The 18,552-nt window shown below is 32.1% G+C and overlaps 2 protein-coding genes and 1 long non-coding RNA gene across 3 annotated transcripts; all 3 read right to left on the reverse strand.

The window, feature by feature from the left end:
- Positions 1-829: 829 nt before the first annotated feature.
- LOC130637941 (transcription and mRNA export factor ENY2-like) lies at positions 830-1,692 on the reverse strand. The gene has a single exon (XM_057446964.1). It carries the CDS (start codon positions 1,630-1,632, stop codon positions 1,342-1,344), a length of 291 nt encoding a protein of 96 aa, XP_057302947.1. The 5' UTR covers positions 1,633-1,692; the 3' UTR covers positions 830-1,341.
- A 752-nt stretch (positions 1,693-2,444) lies between these two features.
- Positions 2,445-12,892, reverse strand: LOC130637924 (GPI ethanolamine phosphate transferase 3-like). The gene is made up of 8 exons (XM_057446963.1): positions 12,402-12,892; positions 11,382-11,552; positions 10,937-11,123; positions 10,081-10,234; positions 5,704-7,534; positions 5,089-5,235; positions 3,860-4,062; positions 2,445-3,260 (listed from the first exon to the last, which is right to left on the reverse strand). The coding sequence occupies exons 1-8, from the start codon at positions 12,844-12,846 to the stop codon at positions 3,060-3,062; spliced, it is 3,339 nt and encodes a 1,112-aa protein (XP_057302946.1). The 5' UTR covers positions 12,847-12,892; the 3' UTR covers positions 2,445-3,059.
- Positions 12,893-17,005: 4,113 nt separating this feature from the next.
- LOC130629854 (uncharacterized) lies at positions 17,006-18,284 on the reverse strand. Its single transcript, XR_008982023.1, has 3 exons — positions 17,979-18,284; positions 17,434-17,853; positions 17,006-17,310 (listed from the first exon to the last, which is right to left on the reverse strand). It is a non-coding gene; the product is annotated as an uncharacterized LOC130629854 (long non-coding RNA).
- Positions 18,285-18,552: the final 268 nt, after the last annotated feature.

Raw genomic sequence — 18,552 nt, forward strand, 5'->3', positions numbered from 1 at the left:
AACCCTCTGAATATCACATACATTTAACGAACTAACAATAACATTACTGGCTGGTTAGGCGAGGAATTCTAAAGGTTGTTTGTGAAGTCTTAATTAAAGTAAATTTGCAAAGCTATAACTTGCTGTTCAGAATAACAACCTACAGAGATGAAACAGTTGCTTTTTGTTGCTATTTCAAACAAGCTTTGAAATTTATATTTTATTTCTTCAAAAAAGCCTCAGGTGAAATTAGGAAGTACTAAAATTACGTTATCTGTATCACCCACGCGTATATACAAATGTAAGTGATATCGACGCTTTCTAAAGAATAACGCTTTGTAAAAGGTTAACAAAAAACAAAAAACAATTGACAGACAGACACACAGACAGACCTGAGGTTTTAGCACAGGGCAAAAGACATTTAAAAGATCAAAAACTTCATCAAATGCAAAATATGTACAATTTAGACCCAGCTTCCACCTAGAAATTGTAACAATGCAACCTGAAGTTGACTGAACAAACTGCAAAGACCATTGCACATACTTTAATTGGAAAAAATTGAAAGATTTTTGCAAGATGAACTTTCGCGATTTATTGATTTAGTAGAAAAAAATTGGTTTAAAACAAATAAAGGTCTTACAAAGGATAGAATTTTTTCGTTTTAACCCTACGGTTATGAGAGTTCTTTTGGCCTATATTGTTAATAATAAAAAAGGCAGAAAATAGTCATTCCAGAGACTGTTGTTATCAGATAATTTTTTTAGGGTACATGCCTTTGAAATATCAACGCTTTATTTTTAAGTCTATACAAATATATTCAAGGAACAGGAATGTGCAAAAATATCTCCAGTTTAAGTAGTACAATATCATTCAGGTGGGTTCTTTATACAGTTTTGTAACCTGAAACACAACAATTAGTATGTGGTAGTAAAAAATAAACGGAGCAGGTTTGCATACAGCTGTCGCTTATCATAATATTGAGATCAATCCATTTCGTCATTTATTTTTCTTAAAATCAATTTATTCATTTACATTCATACAATCAAATACCTGAATCTCAAAGTTTTTCAGCAAGTAGAAATTTCCGCGGCTCGAAGAAAGTAATAGTCTTATTTCGTATTTTAAGTTCGATTCTTAAAATTTTCACAAACTTTTTCGCGCGTTTTAGTTACCAAACTAAAAATTGAAAGACTAGAACGTTTAAGGCAAAAAAATATGATGACGTATTCAAAAATATACACCACGTGACTATCTGTAATCTCGAATCAGAAGCATATAAATATATGTTTATAAATATTCACATATCATCTTTCACGCTTTCACGTGACAAATCAAACAATAAAGAACCAATGAAATTTCATGTTAAGGTTTTCCACTCAAAGCGGTGCGAATATAATCCAGCAGCTCCTTTTTTACTTCATCAGGGACACTGGATCTTGCTTGGGGTGTGAGTTCTGCAACCAGATCGTCTACCGTAACATTATCCACGCCTTTCTCTTTCACGATATCACGCGCGTATTCTTTCAACTCATCGCGCCATCCGCATTCGATTAGGCGAACGCGCAACATCTCTTGTAAGCGCTCCTTTTCGCCGGATTCTGTTAAACGTTGATTGATTTTCTGGCGAGCCAGCGTTTCGCGTTTTTGACTCATGTTGGTGACTGCACTTGTATTTTTTATCCCTAAAAAACAGTAGAACTTTTTACATCTAGGACTAAACATGCAGAACAATTATTAGTCAACAAAATAATTTGTAGTGGCAATAAACTTCAAGTAAAAGAATACTGATCATACGTATTTTGCGATTCAACACCGTTGACGTTTGAAACTGAATACGTAATGAGTTACCTAAATTTGACTTACTTGCAAACTGTATTTTGCTTATTTAAAACAAAAAAAACGGACTTGCAAGATAAAACTCTTATGAAAACGCCATAATCAGATAAAACATTTACACATCAAGATTTTAAAACGACAGACTGAACGAAAACTTTAAGTCGAACAATGTTTCTGATCTTAAAATTGACCACTTTAATGTCAGGTTTACTCTTGAATGATAGTGACCGCCGTTACACGAACAGATTTGCGGTTGGCTTAAAAATTATGTTATATTCATTTACTGAGTGTGTGAATAGGAATTGATTGATTTTAAATGAACAAATTATTAACAATAGAACTTTTTCCGTAAATTTTTTGCGGAATTTATGTTTGCGAATTTGGTCCAAATTCGCAAAAACGAGTAGTCTCGCAAAAACCTTTAAAAATGGGTTTACCGCAAACGTTTTTTCCCTTTATTCTAATTTTAAGTTTCCACAACAATTTTACCTCTAACTTTTTTTATTTCGAAGTTCTTTGATTTCCTGTAGAACTTTAGTAAGTTCCTCGTTGTTTTTTAAAATGCCTTATTTCTCAAAGCGATGTTACGCAAAAATACTGATTTTTGTTTCTACCAAAACTAATAAATCTTTAGCGTCAAAAATAATTAATTTTGTAAATTTCAGAAATAAGTAGCCATCCGCATAAATACATTACGCAAAATAAAGTATGTTGGAACATGTCCTACAAAAGTTCTTCCGCGAATAATTTCTTCTCTTAAGGTATTGTTATAAAAAGAAAATGCGCACTTTGAAAGAATAAATACCTATAAAACGTTAAAAATAAACAAAAAAATTATAAATACGTAAAAATTAGAAAGAGTAAAAACAGTAAGATATTTTTGTTTTTAAACGGTATTCTTATTGACTAGTTTTAAGGGAGAGAAGCAACACCAAATTTTGGACAATTACTTCATACTTTGGGTTAATTTTTTAAAATTTACCCTTCCTACAACTGTACTAATTGCCAACCTTTCAGGTTCATTATTATCGGCAAACATTTTTTTATCACTTTTGTTTAAACAACTTTTAGAGCGCAGGTGTAGTCTTAACCCCCTTCCCCTATCCCGCATCTCAATTCAAGTATATCATTTTATTTGAGCAAAATTCGCAAAATAATACGCCTTAGCGTAAACTCGTAAAGTACCGTAAAATATTTCACGCTAAACATACTATCCAACATAAAACGTTATTATGACAACTACTCTAGCTGGTTACGACATCTTGTAATCTCTTCATCCAACGTCGAAGAGAATTATCGACGCGAAGAAAATAACAGAAAGACGCAAGTAAGATGGGTACAGTTACTAGAAAACACGCCGCCTCGAAGAGAAAGCGAGGAGCGAATATTTTCCACACCATCAAGTGACGTCGATGAATGGCAGCCGATGATGCTGTCACGGCAACCTAGAAATAAAAACAATACTTAAAAATCAGAAACAGAGAAATGAAAATAAATTTAAAAGTAAAGGGGTCATTGTAGTGACTTAAATGGCTACTACCATGGTCTTAGAAATTTTGAGTTTGGTTTTAGAACTGTTAGAAGTGCTAGAAGGTATTAAAGTTATCTTAACTAGTATAGGTTATTCATAAAAATAAAATAAGAAAAAGCAATTGAATAATTTTTGGAGTTATATGCATTGATAAATCTTTTTCAATGAAAATAAAAAGGACTAATTTCTTGTCTCACTTCGAATTCTCTACTTTGGTTAAAAAACCGTCTTACTGGATGAAAATCGCATTCATATCACCCCTAGTTCTTACAAAAGGAGAAACATGCAATCCTATTTGTATTTTATTTAAGAAAGAGTTTCAGGAAAAGAATTATGAAGGTTCTGTTGCTGTTTTTGATTCGTCTCCAAATGTATTGACATTTGGAACATTTTTAAAAAACTTAAAACCAGTTGCACCAGTTTCCTCTTGCATATTCCATCTAAAGAAGCTCTGTAAGGACACAGTTGAAGTAAAAATATTTAAGGGGACAAATCAAAAAACAATAAACAAACCTTAAGCATTAATACTCCTATATATAACACTGCCATTCGGAAAAAATTTACACGGGAATCGCTCTCATGATCAAATATGTCCAATTCGCTTTCATTGTTATTCGGCTTTGTATGCGGCGTCAGCCGACCAAGTATAAACAATAATGGTAGAGCCAATGTGCAAACGATTTGCGAGGAAAAGGTGTTTAAAATAACCACAAGAACTAATGAAAAATTCAAAGCATTTGTTAATATAATCGATCATAGCAAAAATAAAACATATTGACTATATTTTTTATAGAGTACTAGTCGTTAGCCCGTGGAAAATCCACGGGTTCGCCCGTCCTTTATATTTACCCGTCGCAACAAAGTGGATAAAAATATATCGCATTTGATATTCGTGTTTCCGTAACATCATTTTCTAACTCAGCAGGGGGTCCGCGCAGAGACAGACAGACGGAATACGGCTATTACAATAGAGATAATTGATCAAGTTTAAAAAAATTCTGATTAAATAGAATAATAGAAATTAAAATGCGTTAGAATAGACACTTCACGAGTAACGTTTGTTAATACTTCAGATTTAGGAATTTTTTTTGTTATCATTGGTTTTAACATGACTAAACTAGAAAAGTGTAAATTTAAATTTAAATAACAAGCTTATCAAAGCCTTTTTTGTTATCTTCTTAACTTGACTAAATTGGCATGCCTGTAAATTTTTAACTCAACTAAACTTCAGGAAGTGCTGCTTTGGTGGCGTTTCATTTTCATTTTCACGGCCAAGGCCCCTAAAGTGTGCCTCGATTTAAAGAAGAGGTCATGTATGATCTTATTAAATAACAAGCTGGTAATGTGGCTGGTTATTTTAGTTGCCGTATAATTTGAAAATTTTTGATTGATTAAGATTGTACTGAGGTTTTAAAAATCAATGCAAATTCTGCAAAAAAAAATAAAAAAAATAGAAAAATGTGTGGCATATCGAAGATGATTTATTCGTGAAATATAGTTTTAAAAGCATTCCATCCGCAGGAGTTATAATTCCCTGTCTATCTTTTCAGAACAAATTTAATTTGGGTAATTTTTTAGTTAACTTTCAACTATTATAATAAATGGCAGAGGGGATTTAAAGTCAACCCAGAGAAAGCTTTAACAAAAGTTCGTTAAATTCCAAATAAAATTGTGTAAAAACGACACTTAATTTTCATAATTTTTACAAAGCTAAAGGTAAACAAGGGAATACGACAGTTTACCTTGTGGTACAATCTCTGGTAATGAACCTTTGAAACCAATGTAAGCCGATTGAAATCGAATAGCAGGAATTGTAGTTTGATGGCCAGTCGCATAGAATCCATAAGAGGAAAAGAATACCCATGTTATAACGGATACAAACATTTTATCTGAAAAGTAGATTGACAATTTTAAATTACTGGATCCTAAGCACTTTGGTAAGCCTATAGTTCACACAAGTAATTGGCAGAAGCTATAACAATTTTCCAGTTTAAATTTAAGAAGCCAATGAAAAAGTAACGAATTGAACACCACTGAAAAGCTGATGGAAAATATATATATATGAATGCAACTAATGTTTGGTTTACAGACAAGAATTACATACACAATGTCTTTTAGCAAGTGTTACAAGAAAATCACGTTAACGTTAATCACCAGACTAAATAGTTTTGGCCTAAAAATTAAGAAGTCCAGAACATTCTAGAAAAAAACACCAAAAATTTTGAGTCTTCTATGAAAAGCAGCAATTGATATAACTCGGACACAGTCTAAATACTATAAGTACAAACAAAAGTTGTTTTATAATAATTATGTTAAGTAAAACCAATGTCAAAGTGTCAAACAGCATGGAAACTTACCATACGAAGACAGCAGCACTGCATTATGGAAACTAAACAAACGACACATCCAGTAGCCAGAACACCAAATCAATAATAAGGGAAAGCTCATACCATCAGTCAAGATTAACGACACAACCATAATAAAACAATATAAAAATATTATCAACGATGAAGAATACAGTGTCCTTAAGCCAAATACAACAGGCGGTTTCTTTTCTCTCTCACCATAAATATTTCCATTTATTTTTTCTTTAATTTGCGAGTAAAGTCCAGGTATGGTATTAGAATGTTCGCTTTCCGGTTGTGTGTGCTGATGTATGACAAATAAACATAAAGGATTGTATACAAGCGAACATAAAGAAACAATAAACATAAAATATACGAATCTGGGTAGTACAATTTGCTGAAAGTAACCCACATCAAACAGCATGGTAAGTTTGTCATTTTGCACTAACTGCAGATTCCAATGCAGTGAAATTGCAATGCCACAAGTGATGCTGGCATATTTCATAATAAATACACTAGGACCAAACCCCTTCAAGTTTCCTCTTTTCTTAATAAAAGCAAATGTTACACCAGTCAACAATAGAACAGCAACTAAAGCCAACAATAAACGTTCGTGTGCATAGCCTTTGGTAAATTCAGAAAGTAAAGAGACCAATGGTAACGAATAGGGCGAAATGTTACATTGCAACTGCATCTCCCGACAAAACCAAAAATATTTGGTCCATCGTAATGACAACATTGTTGCCATGACGACTCCATAAAACAGTACACTTTGGTTATTAAATAAACAGTGCAACATTTTAATTTTTAATGTTGTGAAACTTTGACTGCTTTTCATTGCATTGCTAGATTTGTGATCACGTAACATGGAGAGGATTTGGTGCATACTGTACACCAAAATAAATGATTGGCAATAAAACAAAGTCACAGAGTCTTCATAAATAATAAAACTGTTTGCAAAGAGTTGTGTTAAATATACACCAAAACATAATAACACGAAAAGACTCAACTTGTATTGTCGCCACACTAGAAGCAACTTGTGAGCTGATGCAAATGCAACATGTACACCGCTGGAAAACAACCACAGACTAAATGAAAATGATGTAGCTACAAAAACATATAAAGATGCTGACTCTGCATATTCTGAAGACTGTGCTAAATAAAAGCCACCAACCAAACATAAACTAAAACCACATAAGTAGATAAATCGTGACTCGATTAAGTTAGTGTCAGTCATAAAGTATGGTGTAACAATAACAATGATCGCAATAAATAACATCAAGGATACACCCATACTAATAGAAACCAAATCGAACTTTGCCCAGACACTTTGGCAAATATTCTTCACGTGTTGCAAAACATCTTGGAATGAATTTCGAATATGTTGTAAATCTTGGACAAGCTCTTCAATTTCTGTTCGTTTCCCGGATAAGATTTCGTTATCTGACCAATTAATAGTCACTAGACCGTCTAAAAATTCATCAAACTTTTCTTCAAGGAATTCAAATGTTGTTCTCACAGCTTCAATGCGTTCGACTGGAAGATCTCCAGAAACAGTCTCGTATTGACTTACATAGGATAAAATCTGTTTACAATTTAAATACGATACATAGGCATGGTTGATTTCTTTGAAAACGTTTGCAATAAAAATTGTATCATTTTTTAATTTTCTATTTTCAGAAAGTTGGTTGTGTATAAAGGTTGGTAGAAACTCATTGTAGTCACCAGTGAAAAAATCTGGAATGACAGACCCCAAGTTGGAGAATGGGATCGGTAAATCCAAAAGGAGAGATAAGGTAGGTACAATGTCAATCTGTGAAACTTGTGGAAGTTCATGCGAGTTCTGAAAAAAAAATATAAACTCTCTAAAAACACTAGCCTGATTTCAAAAACCTTGTGCAGGAAGATCAAGGAACATACGCTACCATTGTAACCAGAAAGACAAAATATGGCTATTATTATTATAGACATAGGTCTTATTTTAATCTACACATATTTTTTATAAGCAACTCCAATTTTTATTTCAGTCTGGAGTTACTAAGGAAAATATGGATTCTGAGCCTTAAAGTTGCTAAGTAGTTGCTAAAAGGGAAAACTTCAGTAAATTTTCTATGCATACAAACTTAAGGAGGAAACGAGGAGAATAGTGAGAAAGTGTAGGACGGTATTACAGAGATTTTAAACAATTGCTGGACAATTTTGTTTTTTTAATATGCTGAGAACCATATTAAGTATACATTGTTTTGTCTTAAATTTCGTTTGTTTGTCTGTTTCTCAGTAGGTAGTTTAAAACATCTTTCCTGTCAGGAAGAGTTGCTAGAAAGTTGCTTAATTATTGAGTTAAATTTGAGACCTTGGCAACTCAATGCTTATAAAAAAGCGTATACTACTGCATCAAACACACTCATGACGTAGTGAGTCACTCATGACATGGCAATTTTTAGCAAGAATGTGTTTCCTTTTTTTTAAAGGGAATTCGAGGTATAAAACGAAAGTTGTTTAACAAGTCTTTTTAAATTTTTTAAAAAGTTCTCTTCGTTAATCCTGCTGCATATTATGACATTTGACATTTTCTGTCATCAGTAATTTTTGACGTGTTAATTAAAGCATAGATTTTATAAAGGTGAATTGATTAACATAATTATTTTTTTCAAAATGGCACTTCTTTGCTCTTCCCAGGCCTCTTAATTTTTTATTGACGAACCCAATAACTTGAGATCTGCAACTTAGTTTGCAATAAAATTTTCTGGGTAAGCTTGTATAGGCCCTATATTTTTACAAAATTTGATTGCAAGCCGACATGCAGATCCCAAGTTATGAGGTTGTCAGCAAAAATTAAGAGGCCTGGGTCAAGCAAATAAATTTCATTTGGGCAAAAAAATTATGTTTATCAATTGATCAAGTTTGAAGGCACATCCCTTAACAGGTCTAAAATTACTGATGACAGAAACTGTCAAAATTTGCTATTGACTAAACATAAAATATTTTACCAAAATGACACTTGTTAGCTCATTTCAGATCTCTTAAATTTTCTCTAATGACCCTAACTATGGATCTGCAACTTAATTTGCAATAAAATTTTCTGAGTGCGCTAGTATAGGCCCTTTATGTTTTACTCACAAAATTTGATTCTAAACCGACATGCAGATCCAAGTTATGAAGTCATCAAAAAACAAATGTCATTTTGGCAAAAAAAAATATTTTTATCAATTCACTTTTATAAATCTATACATTTATAAAGTTTAAATGCACATTCTTTAACAGGTCTAAAATTTTCTATTACTTAAATACTATAGTCAATAAAGGCCTGTGGAAAAAAACAATGAAAAGGAGAACCATCACTTGAATTTTGATGACGTCTGCAAAGACCCGTCAATACACAATTTTTTACCCATTGCCTCTATTGTGCAGAGCTTAAAGCGCTAATCAGGAAAATGTATATGATCATGTGATGAACGGTTAATGAGACATAAGAGCTTAAAAATTCCGCCAACACAAAAAAATTCTTTCTTAGAAATTTGTATACCTGTTGCCTTCATTGTATTGATCTTCAAATGCTGATCAAGAAAATGTACAGGTTGATTTTCTTTTAACGATTGGTTAAAGGGATACAGGGTTTTAAAGTTTTCTGATGACGTCATTAACCCGTCAGTTCCGAAATAGGTGGATTGACCCAGCTTTAGGAACTTGGTCCTAATTTGGTCCGAGGTAGACCCTAGTTACCCACGCAGAAGACATTGTAAGTTATTTTCACCCGTTTCCAAGTTATTTAGCCTTAAATTTAAAAGTTCAAAGTAATTGTTTTAACGTCAAAGTTTGGTAAATTATAGAACAATTTTATAGACCAAGTTTTTACAGAATTTGTTAAAGAAAATTGTAAAAGAATAAACAACCTTGTAAAAGTCAGACACAGACAGACAGAAGCTTTGTATTATTATAGAGATGACATCATAATTTATGCCGCATTAATTAAATCTGAAATTCTGTAAATATGAATATCTTGAGAATTAAAAGAGCTTTTTTAAAAATTTAGAGAAAAAAAAATTTAGACTTGTGAACTAACTTTTAATCCATTTTATACCTCCAGGTCCCTTTAATAGTTCTCTCTAAAGAAGCACAGTTGAATTTCATTTTAAATTTAGTTTTGTAATGATAATATTTTTCTACAAGAAAAATATTGAATCATAATGGAGTAGACAACTGTCACCAATTTTAAATAATGCAAAAACTCGATCATTAAAAATATATTTTCATATAGTATTTTTGCTTTTATGACTGCTTTTGAAACCTGTAGTCATTGCAATATATTGAAATACAAAAAATAAGATGTATAAAATCACTGAGCTTATAACAGTGTAATGGGTGTAGGAAAACTAATTTAAAAAGCACCTGCGATGAAGAGAAAAGTTTCTTTTTACTATACGCAAACAATCCTGCCATAACTTCATCCTGACTATCTCCACCATGATCTCCAGATATTGTCATGCCGTGATCGCCCATTACCAATAATAGAGTTTCGTCATCAATATTTTCAACTAAGTCTCTGTAAATCAATATATCTGAATTTTAGAATATGGCAAACAAAAACGGTATTTGCCTTGTGGAAATAATTTCAAAATTGACTTTGATAATTTGTTTTAAACAATAAATTTAAATAATAAACAATAATAATTCAAAAATTATATAATAATTGTGATAAAAAATTCTATTAATTTTCTAAAGCTGAGGAAAGTTGATTTTCTGGTTAGCGAGTCATCCCAAAAAGTAGATATAGAATGGGAACAATTGATAAAGATTGCAAATGCACAAAGCTTTTTATAGCTTTATCAAGATGTGCTCACATTTTAAAGTTCTTTTAATATCTTAAATTCTCTATCCCTTTATTACAAGTTTGACCTGCCATTAGAGTAAATGTTACGGTACTGGCATAATCATCTGCTGGGAGGAATTAAAATTTAATGTCAGTTTTTTGCTTGAGGAAAGAGAAATATACGCTCAAATTGAAATGGAAAGTACTAATTCAATAGCAAACAGGTTGATGTTCACAAACATGTGAACTAGAAAAACAACTGTTCTGATTAAGCTAAAGCACAACATTTAAAACTGGGAATCTTATACGACCTACAAAATAAAAGATAGGAGAAAAGAAAAAGGTTTTGGCTTTTTTTAGGAGAGACGTGTACCCATAGTAAGAAGTTGAGCAATGCAGCACCCTAAAAACCCTACAACAATGGTAATGTCTAACCTGATGACATTATCCATCTCATTAAGCTTTCTACTCATTTCGGGGTGATGCGTTCCATATCGATGACCACAATGATCAACACCGAGAAAATGAGCAATAAGTATGGACCAATCAGTTCTTTTAACTTCAGGAATTAAATGTTTTATGATACCATAGTCAATTGTATCCAAATCTTTAACATTTAGGGCTATAATTGACAAGTTGTTAAATATATGTGATATATAAAAAATAGTATTTTTTGAACTGTACACCACCATAATCAAGTCGTCATAAACAATTTTATTTTTCATGTGCAATTTTTGTACCAATGTGTGCACAAATTAGTACATGTAAAAGTTTCTAAGCAGTTATATTCCTAATCAAGGCTTGTTTAACCGGCATAATGTCATCAACATTAAATAAAATAATATCAATACAAGTTTCAAAGTCAAAAGAAAGTGTTTACCTGAAAAAGGTATCTTTCTATGAAACTGGTTGGGAAACAACTCGGTCCAAGTTGAGCATCCCATGAAAGATATGTTCATGCCTTTACGTAAAGCATGATCAAGAATGTTATCTTCAGTGATTTGGTAGCTATCAAAGTTAGTACCAGCATCAATAAATGTTGGAAGACTACCTGAAAGGAAATGCCCAAGTGTATAGTTGTTTCTATAAAACAACACTCAAGTCATAAACAAATGTACATATACAAGTCTAATTCGCAGAAAAGAAAAAAATATAATACTGAATTATTTATTCCTACACATTGTACAATTGGTAAAATCAATAAATTAGTAGGTAAGTTTAGAAGACAGAAAGTTGAATACTCTGAAAACAGGAAAACTGTTCCCCCTTGTACAAGTTTTAATAAATGGAGCGAATCTCCTTACACATGTATACCTTATTCCATGAAATTAGCGAGTCAAGAAATTCACGCGGTTCAATGAAATAATTTTGTAAAAGGCAATTAATTAACACGGTTCAGAAAGGTTGTTTTTAAAAATGCATTTAATTAACACAAATTTAAGAATATTCAAAATCACTTGAAGCAAAAATTACGGCAACAGTCGAATCTATGGTAATGAAGAATATAGAGGATGATACAAAAGCTATTTTAAAAAAGATCGCTGAAAGAAAACAACCGTTCAGCTGTCCGTTGAGGAGGAAACAGTAGTAAATTTGTAAAAAAAATGAATTTTATGTTTTTTAGGCTTTTATATATTATAAAAAAGTCACCAAATTACCTGTACTTTAAGTAACGAGTCATGAAATAAGTCTTTAAATTAACACTGCATTTAATTAACAGTCATTAAATTAATGCGAATTCATTAAATTAACACGAATTTTAAAAAAACGTGTTAATTTCATGACTCTTTAATTTCATGGAATAAGGTAGATAGTGACAGAGTCCATTATATTTTAAGATGTCATATAAGATATAGTCTTGATAAGAAATTTTAAAGGGAATAAAGAATCAAGGTCTCACCTGTAGTCATCCCTTTAATGCGTTGCATTGTTGTTGTAGGAGGGTCTGCTTCAAATTTGTACAATTTGCCACGCCCTGGTTCTTCATTCAGTATATGATGTAATTTTTTCATTTTGTTTTGAAATGGCAATGTAGTGGAAGAGTCCAAGTTGTTGTCGTACTGTAAGAAGTCATATCGTAATCCATCAATAATGACTAATATGGCTTTATTAAACTTAGGTCTCAGCATTCTTGAGCAAACCGGTTGTGGTTTCTGGTGTACTTGTATGCGAGCTGATATTCCATTCCACAAATTACCAACCATCCAGTTATCTTTGTGACACACACTTGAGTTGTCCACAACAACACGTTTTAATAAAAAACCTTTTGCGAAAAGCAATAAGGCCGAAACAAAGATAATGTATAACCATAGCAACAAAACAAAAATTCGTAATCCAAGAGACATTCTTTCATCAATAATTGTATTTTTCTAAGAAAAAAAATTTTACCTGAAAAAGTTTATGTTACTATGGAGCAAACAGCATTCGTTTAGCAAATACACATCATAAAAACCAGAAATCTACCCTTAAAAATCATGGTTTTACCCACTTTTGTTAGAAATTTATCATAACTGTCTTTATATATATATATGGTTTTTGATAAAGGATGAAAAGAATATAAAGACTTATTTAACAATGCCTGAAAAGTAATTTTAGGGGTAATAAAATGACAAATCTTAAATATAACCAAAGTTGTATTAATTTTTGTCTAGCAAACATTAGATTAGTCAGTTTTATTTGTTAATAACACCAGGTAGAGTGCAGAAAAACATCCCAGTTCAGATTTAATACAAAATTATCACATTTTCACTCTACATAGGATATTATATACAGTATTGATTCAGTTAACTGTAGTTTTAAAAAAATACTAAAATAATATTTTTATATTTTTTATTTTGAGGTCAAACTGATAAACCTAACAATTTTTGAAGTGTTATTTTTTATCAATTTTGTGGCGTGAGAATAAAGAACATATATACAATATTGCTTGGAAAGTTCCTAGAAACAAAGACAAATATATACATAACTCCACCCTTAAAATTAAACAATTTAGAGCATTTTTATTAATTCAGAGTTGGCATTCTTTTTAAGAGTCAAATTTGAGGATAGTTGAGTAATACATTTTCATATTTACAAAAAAAAATAAAGGTAATGTCACTGGCGAAAAACAAATTATTGTTATATATATACAACGCAACATTTCTAAATAAAATAATACATTTTAAAAATAAAAGCATGTGACAGGGTTTTAGAATTTAGGTTAGAGAATTAAAGAGTTTTAAGCAGGAATGGCAGCCCTGCAATTTAAAAATTATGTGCTTGTTAATTTTTTATTAATTTATTTTTCATGACACAATCAAAATACTTAATACTTGCTATTATGATACGTTAAAGGACCGTCTCCTTCATCATTTCAGATTGAATTGATCTTATCAGGATTGTTTCATCATTTTTTTAAATCGTACTATTTTATAAAACAAACGTAAAACGTTTTCAAACAATTTGAAAACGATTGTAACTTACTAATTTTCTAAGATCAAAAAGTGGAAGCAAATGAAAGAAGAATGGTATACAATTGGGATACAATTTCAATGCTATATTTTAAAATGAAGTCTGAAACAAATTTAAATTGTTTCCTCAAATCAATTAAAAAAAAGATACATTAGTTACGTAAAACTATTTGGACATTCCTACCTCAGTTCGACAGATACACAAAATTTACGCAACCTTTAGTTTAATTGCATATAGTTTCAAAACCAACCGATTGAGACTTTTTACGAGCCCCAGTAACGTTTCTGCTTTTATGATCATATTATTTTAATGGCTTTAAAACAAACTATGGCTATGTTATCACTTTCTATGATTCCATTTTAAAAGTTTTTAGACAATCTATTACAAAACAATTTTCAAATCAACAAAGCCAATTAACACGAATTTTTAAAATTTATTTCAAAATCGTACAGGGATTATTTCAAATAAAATATTATATATATACAAATTGAAGCAATTATTCTTGAAACAATCGAAAGACTGTTTTTTAAACTCTTCATAAAAAATCCTGATATAAATTTAAAACAATTGACTACTAATGTCTAAAAATCATCAAAATATGATCGGTATTTACGAACTTGTCATAAATAAATGTATATACATCAAGCACAAATATTTCTTAACAGGGAGCAAGTGTCAATATTTTTAAGCCTGAATATGGTAAGAAATACTTTACTAAAAGTCGATCATTTGCTTCAGCACCCCCTAAGCCTCCTTTTTGATTTGTTTCAGCTCAGTAGAATCCTCTAGGAAGATTTAAAATGCCTTTCAAACACAAGAGCAGAATGTTTGAAAGGAAAAGAAAAGCTCCTAACAATCAACCCTGTGAATTCATGTTGGCATTCAGCTTTGCTGACCTGAAAGCCAAGCTACATTGATTCAAGGACGTGCCAAGATCAGCATGTCGAGAAAAATTCTTTATACCATCGGCAGGACTGACCTTGTTTTAAAGGATGTTGAAGAAGAAATAAAAAAAATAGAGTTAAATTTTATACATCGTTTGTTGTAGACAAAGGAAAACTTCACTCCGTTTTAATCTTACGTAGAATCTGCATTATAAGTTATTTCAGACCTTGAATAATCGACTTTACCGCTCTAAGGGAAACAAAGTCAAAGTTGTTAATGAAAGGAAGAATAACAGGTCTGTCAAAGATATTAACGAGGGTAAATTTTGTAATTTAAATTGCCAGAGTAAAGGAGAATATAACATACCAACCTGTGAAGTACCTCTAAATTCGTTTTGCCTGCCTTATTTTCGTTGTTTGTCTGCAAAACCTTGCCAGCCTTGGGCTGCTAAATGCCAGCACTATTGTGCCAATGTTCAGTACTTTAGATTGATAGGGCTGTTTATTTGCAAAATGTGAACAATAACGCAGGGCGAAATTTATCAAAGTTTTTTTAAAGAGATACTAATAGCATTGCTGACATTCAAGAGTTTTTATTATATATAATATATATATAATATATCATAGGATAGTACAACACCACTCCACACATTTATTTACATTTTCTTTTAGCATAGTCATGGATGCTCTGTTCCTATTTGTTTCAAAAAAGTTGGCTAATGATTTGAACCTTGCTTGCTTTACCAAATATACAATTGGCTTGCGCAGAACTGCTACACATGCAAAAACATTTGATTCAGACAAAGATCTTACTAGCTAAGGAATGTGTGGAAGGGTATGTAGCTACGTTTTGAATAGCTGAAATAAATACCCTCTTAAATAAGTATAAAGATTGAAAGTTGGTATGGAATGTATCCAAGGACCTTGAAAATAAAGTATATAAACAACCCTCTGTTTCGTTCTTGAAGCTATATCATATTATAATATAAGGCCCATAACCATCAAAAATATGTTGTGTTCGCGTCCTAAAGACCCCGCAAAATGAGTCGGGCGGGCGGTCGGGCGTATTTTTTCCCGGGATTTTCAGATCGGAGCAAGCAAATTCGTTCCCAGGGCCAAAACAGTATAGCGCCACTTCTCGACATTGTTTGTAGACCATTTTTCGCCGTCCTGTAAACTGTCCGTAGCCAAAGGAGTGCCCTAAAGAAATTAATTTTTATCGAAATTAATTTTTGCGAGTTTTTGTCAATTTTGCATCAATTAGTTCTGGCGAAAAAAGTTTTCTTTTTGAAAAATATCTCGCGAAATTTTTTTCCGGTCTTTTTCCGACTTATTTTTCCGGTTTTTATTACCAAAAGTGAGTCGGTAGGAGGACGCGAACACAACATATTTTTGATGGCGGCCTAACCTTTATTCGTTATTTGAATGAAATATATAAATGACAAAACTTAGTCAGAACCTAAGATGACCTACAAAGATTCAGTTAGCTGTCTGAATAAGGTCAGTTATGGTCCACGGCATGCAACAACGCACCAACGCACGTGTGTGTAGCTATTAACCTGCATATCTCTAGCTTCTAGCAGTAGCAATAAAAGGTTTTTAGCAGATTTTTATAGAAAAACTCATTTTACTCTTATAAACTGCAAATGAATACATATTCTAACAATTTCTTGACATAAATTTCGCAATTTTTTGCATCACTGCCTGCCTGCCTGCCTGGCCACAGTACATTCCCCTTGACCTTCTGTTCTGTCGTATGTACCACTGCTAATCCCGTTATTATAGATCTGTTCGCAAGACAATCGGAAATGAAGGTTCGTTTTGGCTCTGGCAGGAAAGGTGTAGGGAAGCAACCATATAGGGGGGTCACACTAGCATAAAGCATGCCGGTAACATCAAAGGGACAGTTGTAAACAAAGAATTAGTTACATTATTTTTTATTTGTATAATCTTGATGTGCAACATACAATTTATTCTTTCATTCATTCATTCATTCATTCATTCATTCATTCATTCATTCATTTATTCTTTCATTCATTTACTTATTTTTTTATCCCACTCGAAACTTTTTTGAAGCAAAACGTGGCGTGGAGTTATATTAGATTTTAATATTAGTTATCGGGGCAAAAAGAATTGTGATATTTTATTTTATTCACTACTGAGGGGCAATATGAACGTTACAGCAAAGTATTCTATATCTAGTCTTATTGAGCGAAGCAGGAGGAGATGAAGAAAGAAAATACAGATTAAGTCCAATTGCGCAATTCCTGACACCCGAAAATTATAATAATGTTAAAAATAATGAAAGAAAAGCGTCATTCTCAAAAATATACCAACACCTTTCCTTAAGAAAATGGTTAGTACAACTTCCTTCGTGACTTTTGTGCCTTTTGTACATTTCGTGACTTTTTTCCTCCTCCTTCTTGACGTCACATATTTCATATCTTGTGACTCAAAGCCCCAATTTCACAGCACCTAAGTATAAAGACAAAAAGATTGGCGTTAAGCTGGAAGGTTGTAAATTAAACTTTAAAAGATTTAAAGGCATAATTTTGCAGCCTTCTTATAATTTAACAGGATATGCAAAAAAGGATATACCTTTTGAAATATCAACGGTGTTCAACAAATGATAGTTCAGTTTAAGCAATTCCACCATAGTGTTTGATTTGCTTAAAAAATGCAGAAGATCAGCAATCTACTTCCTCAAAACTCAATGCCACCAAGTGTTAAATTCTTTGAAGCTAATTTTGATAAGCGGACGTAATTTTTTAAATGTGAAAATCATATGGTGGTGAGTTTGTTGCAACACCAATGAGTGGTGAGTTTGTTGCAACACCAATAGTATTGTCATGTGCGTTCCTTCCATCTTTAGTGTACTCCAAGACGAGACCATCTCCACTAGAATCTGTTACGATGTAATGGAGTGGATAAAATTTGCCAAGTAGTGTCTTGGAAACGACTTTTGGAAATTTATTACGTTGAGGGCAGTGCGAAGTTCCTCGGTTGATTCAAAAGTTACTGCAACAAAAAGACACAACTCACATTACCAATTAATTCTGAAATTGACAAAAATGAAATCAAAATAAAGTAAAAATTGAAAACAAATAGATCTTCTTTACCTAAAGATATAGTTTGCAACTTACATATGTCCCAAAATAACGGAACATTCGTCTTCTGTAGTTTCTTCATAAACTGCATATTGAGGCAGATACAAGGCGCCAACTGATAAACCTAGTAAGAACAAATGTATTGGTAAATGCATAATGTTGGCAAAAAGTTGCAAAATAACCTCCCGAGTTAACTTTCTTCACAAGCAAGTATATATTTATTGTGACATGAACGAATTAAGGATGTTAACGAAACCTGCGTTTACCGTAGACAATAAAGGAATAAGAAAGAAACGAAAAGCAGGTTACAAAAGCCATACCAGCGTTATTCATGCCATCTGCGCATATAGGTTGGTTTAAGGTGTTTAAACAGAGAGTATCATGCTTGTACGACCATTTCAAAGGAGTAACTGTCCCACAAGGAGATGGCAAAGCACTTTCCTCAACCGTTCCTTTCTTTTCAGATACAACTTTACAATCCATCTCTTCTGCAAATTTAAACGTGCGAGAAGATAGCACACTCTCGTCTCCTGACTTGTTGATGAATTCTGTACATAATTCTGCTACATAAAGGCACAAGAAACCAACCCAAAGGGAATTGAGTAGAACC

This window comes from Hydractinia symbiolongicarpus, chromosome 1 (genome assembly GCF_029227915.1).
Source record: "Hydractinia symbiolongicarpus strain clone_291-10 chromosome 1, HSymV2.1, whole genome shotgun sequence".
NCBI lineage: Eukaryota > Metazoa > Cnidaria > Hydrozoa > Anthoathecata > Hydractiniidae > Hydractinia > Hydractinia symbiolongicarpus.

Bases quoted from the DNA above. Each gene is read 5' to 3' on its own strand.
- LOC130637924 (XM_057446963.1), bottom strand. From the start codon at position 12,846: ATGTCTCTTGGATTACGAATTTTTGTTTTGTTGCTATGGTTATACATT. The intron at 7,535-10,080 runs GTGCTTTTTAAA...TTTTTTTTTCAG, and splicing joins AACTTTTCTCTTCATCGCAG to AACTCGCATGAACTTCCACA. The intron at 5,236-5,703 runs GTAAGTTTCCAT...TCTACTTTTCAG, and splicing joins AGTGCTGCTGTCTTCGTATG to ATAAAATGTTTGTATCCGTT.
- LOC130637941 (XM_057446964.1), bottom strand. From the start codon at position 1,632: ATGAGTCAAAAACGCGAAACGCTGGCTCGCCAGAAAATCAATCAACGT.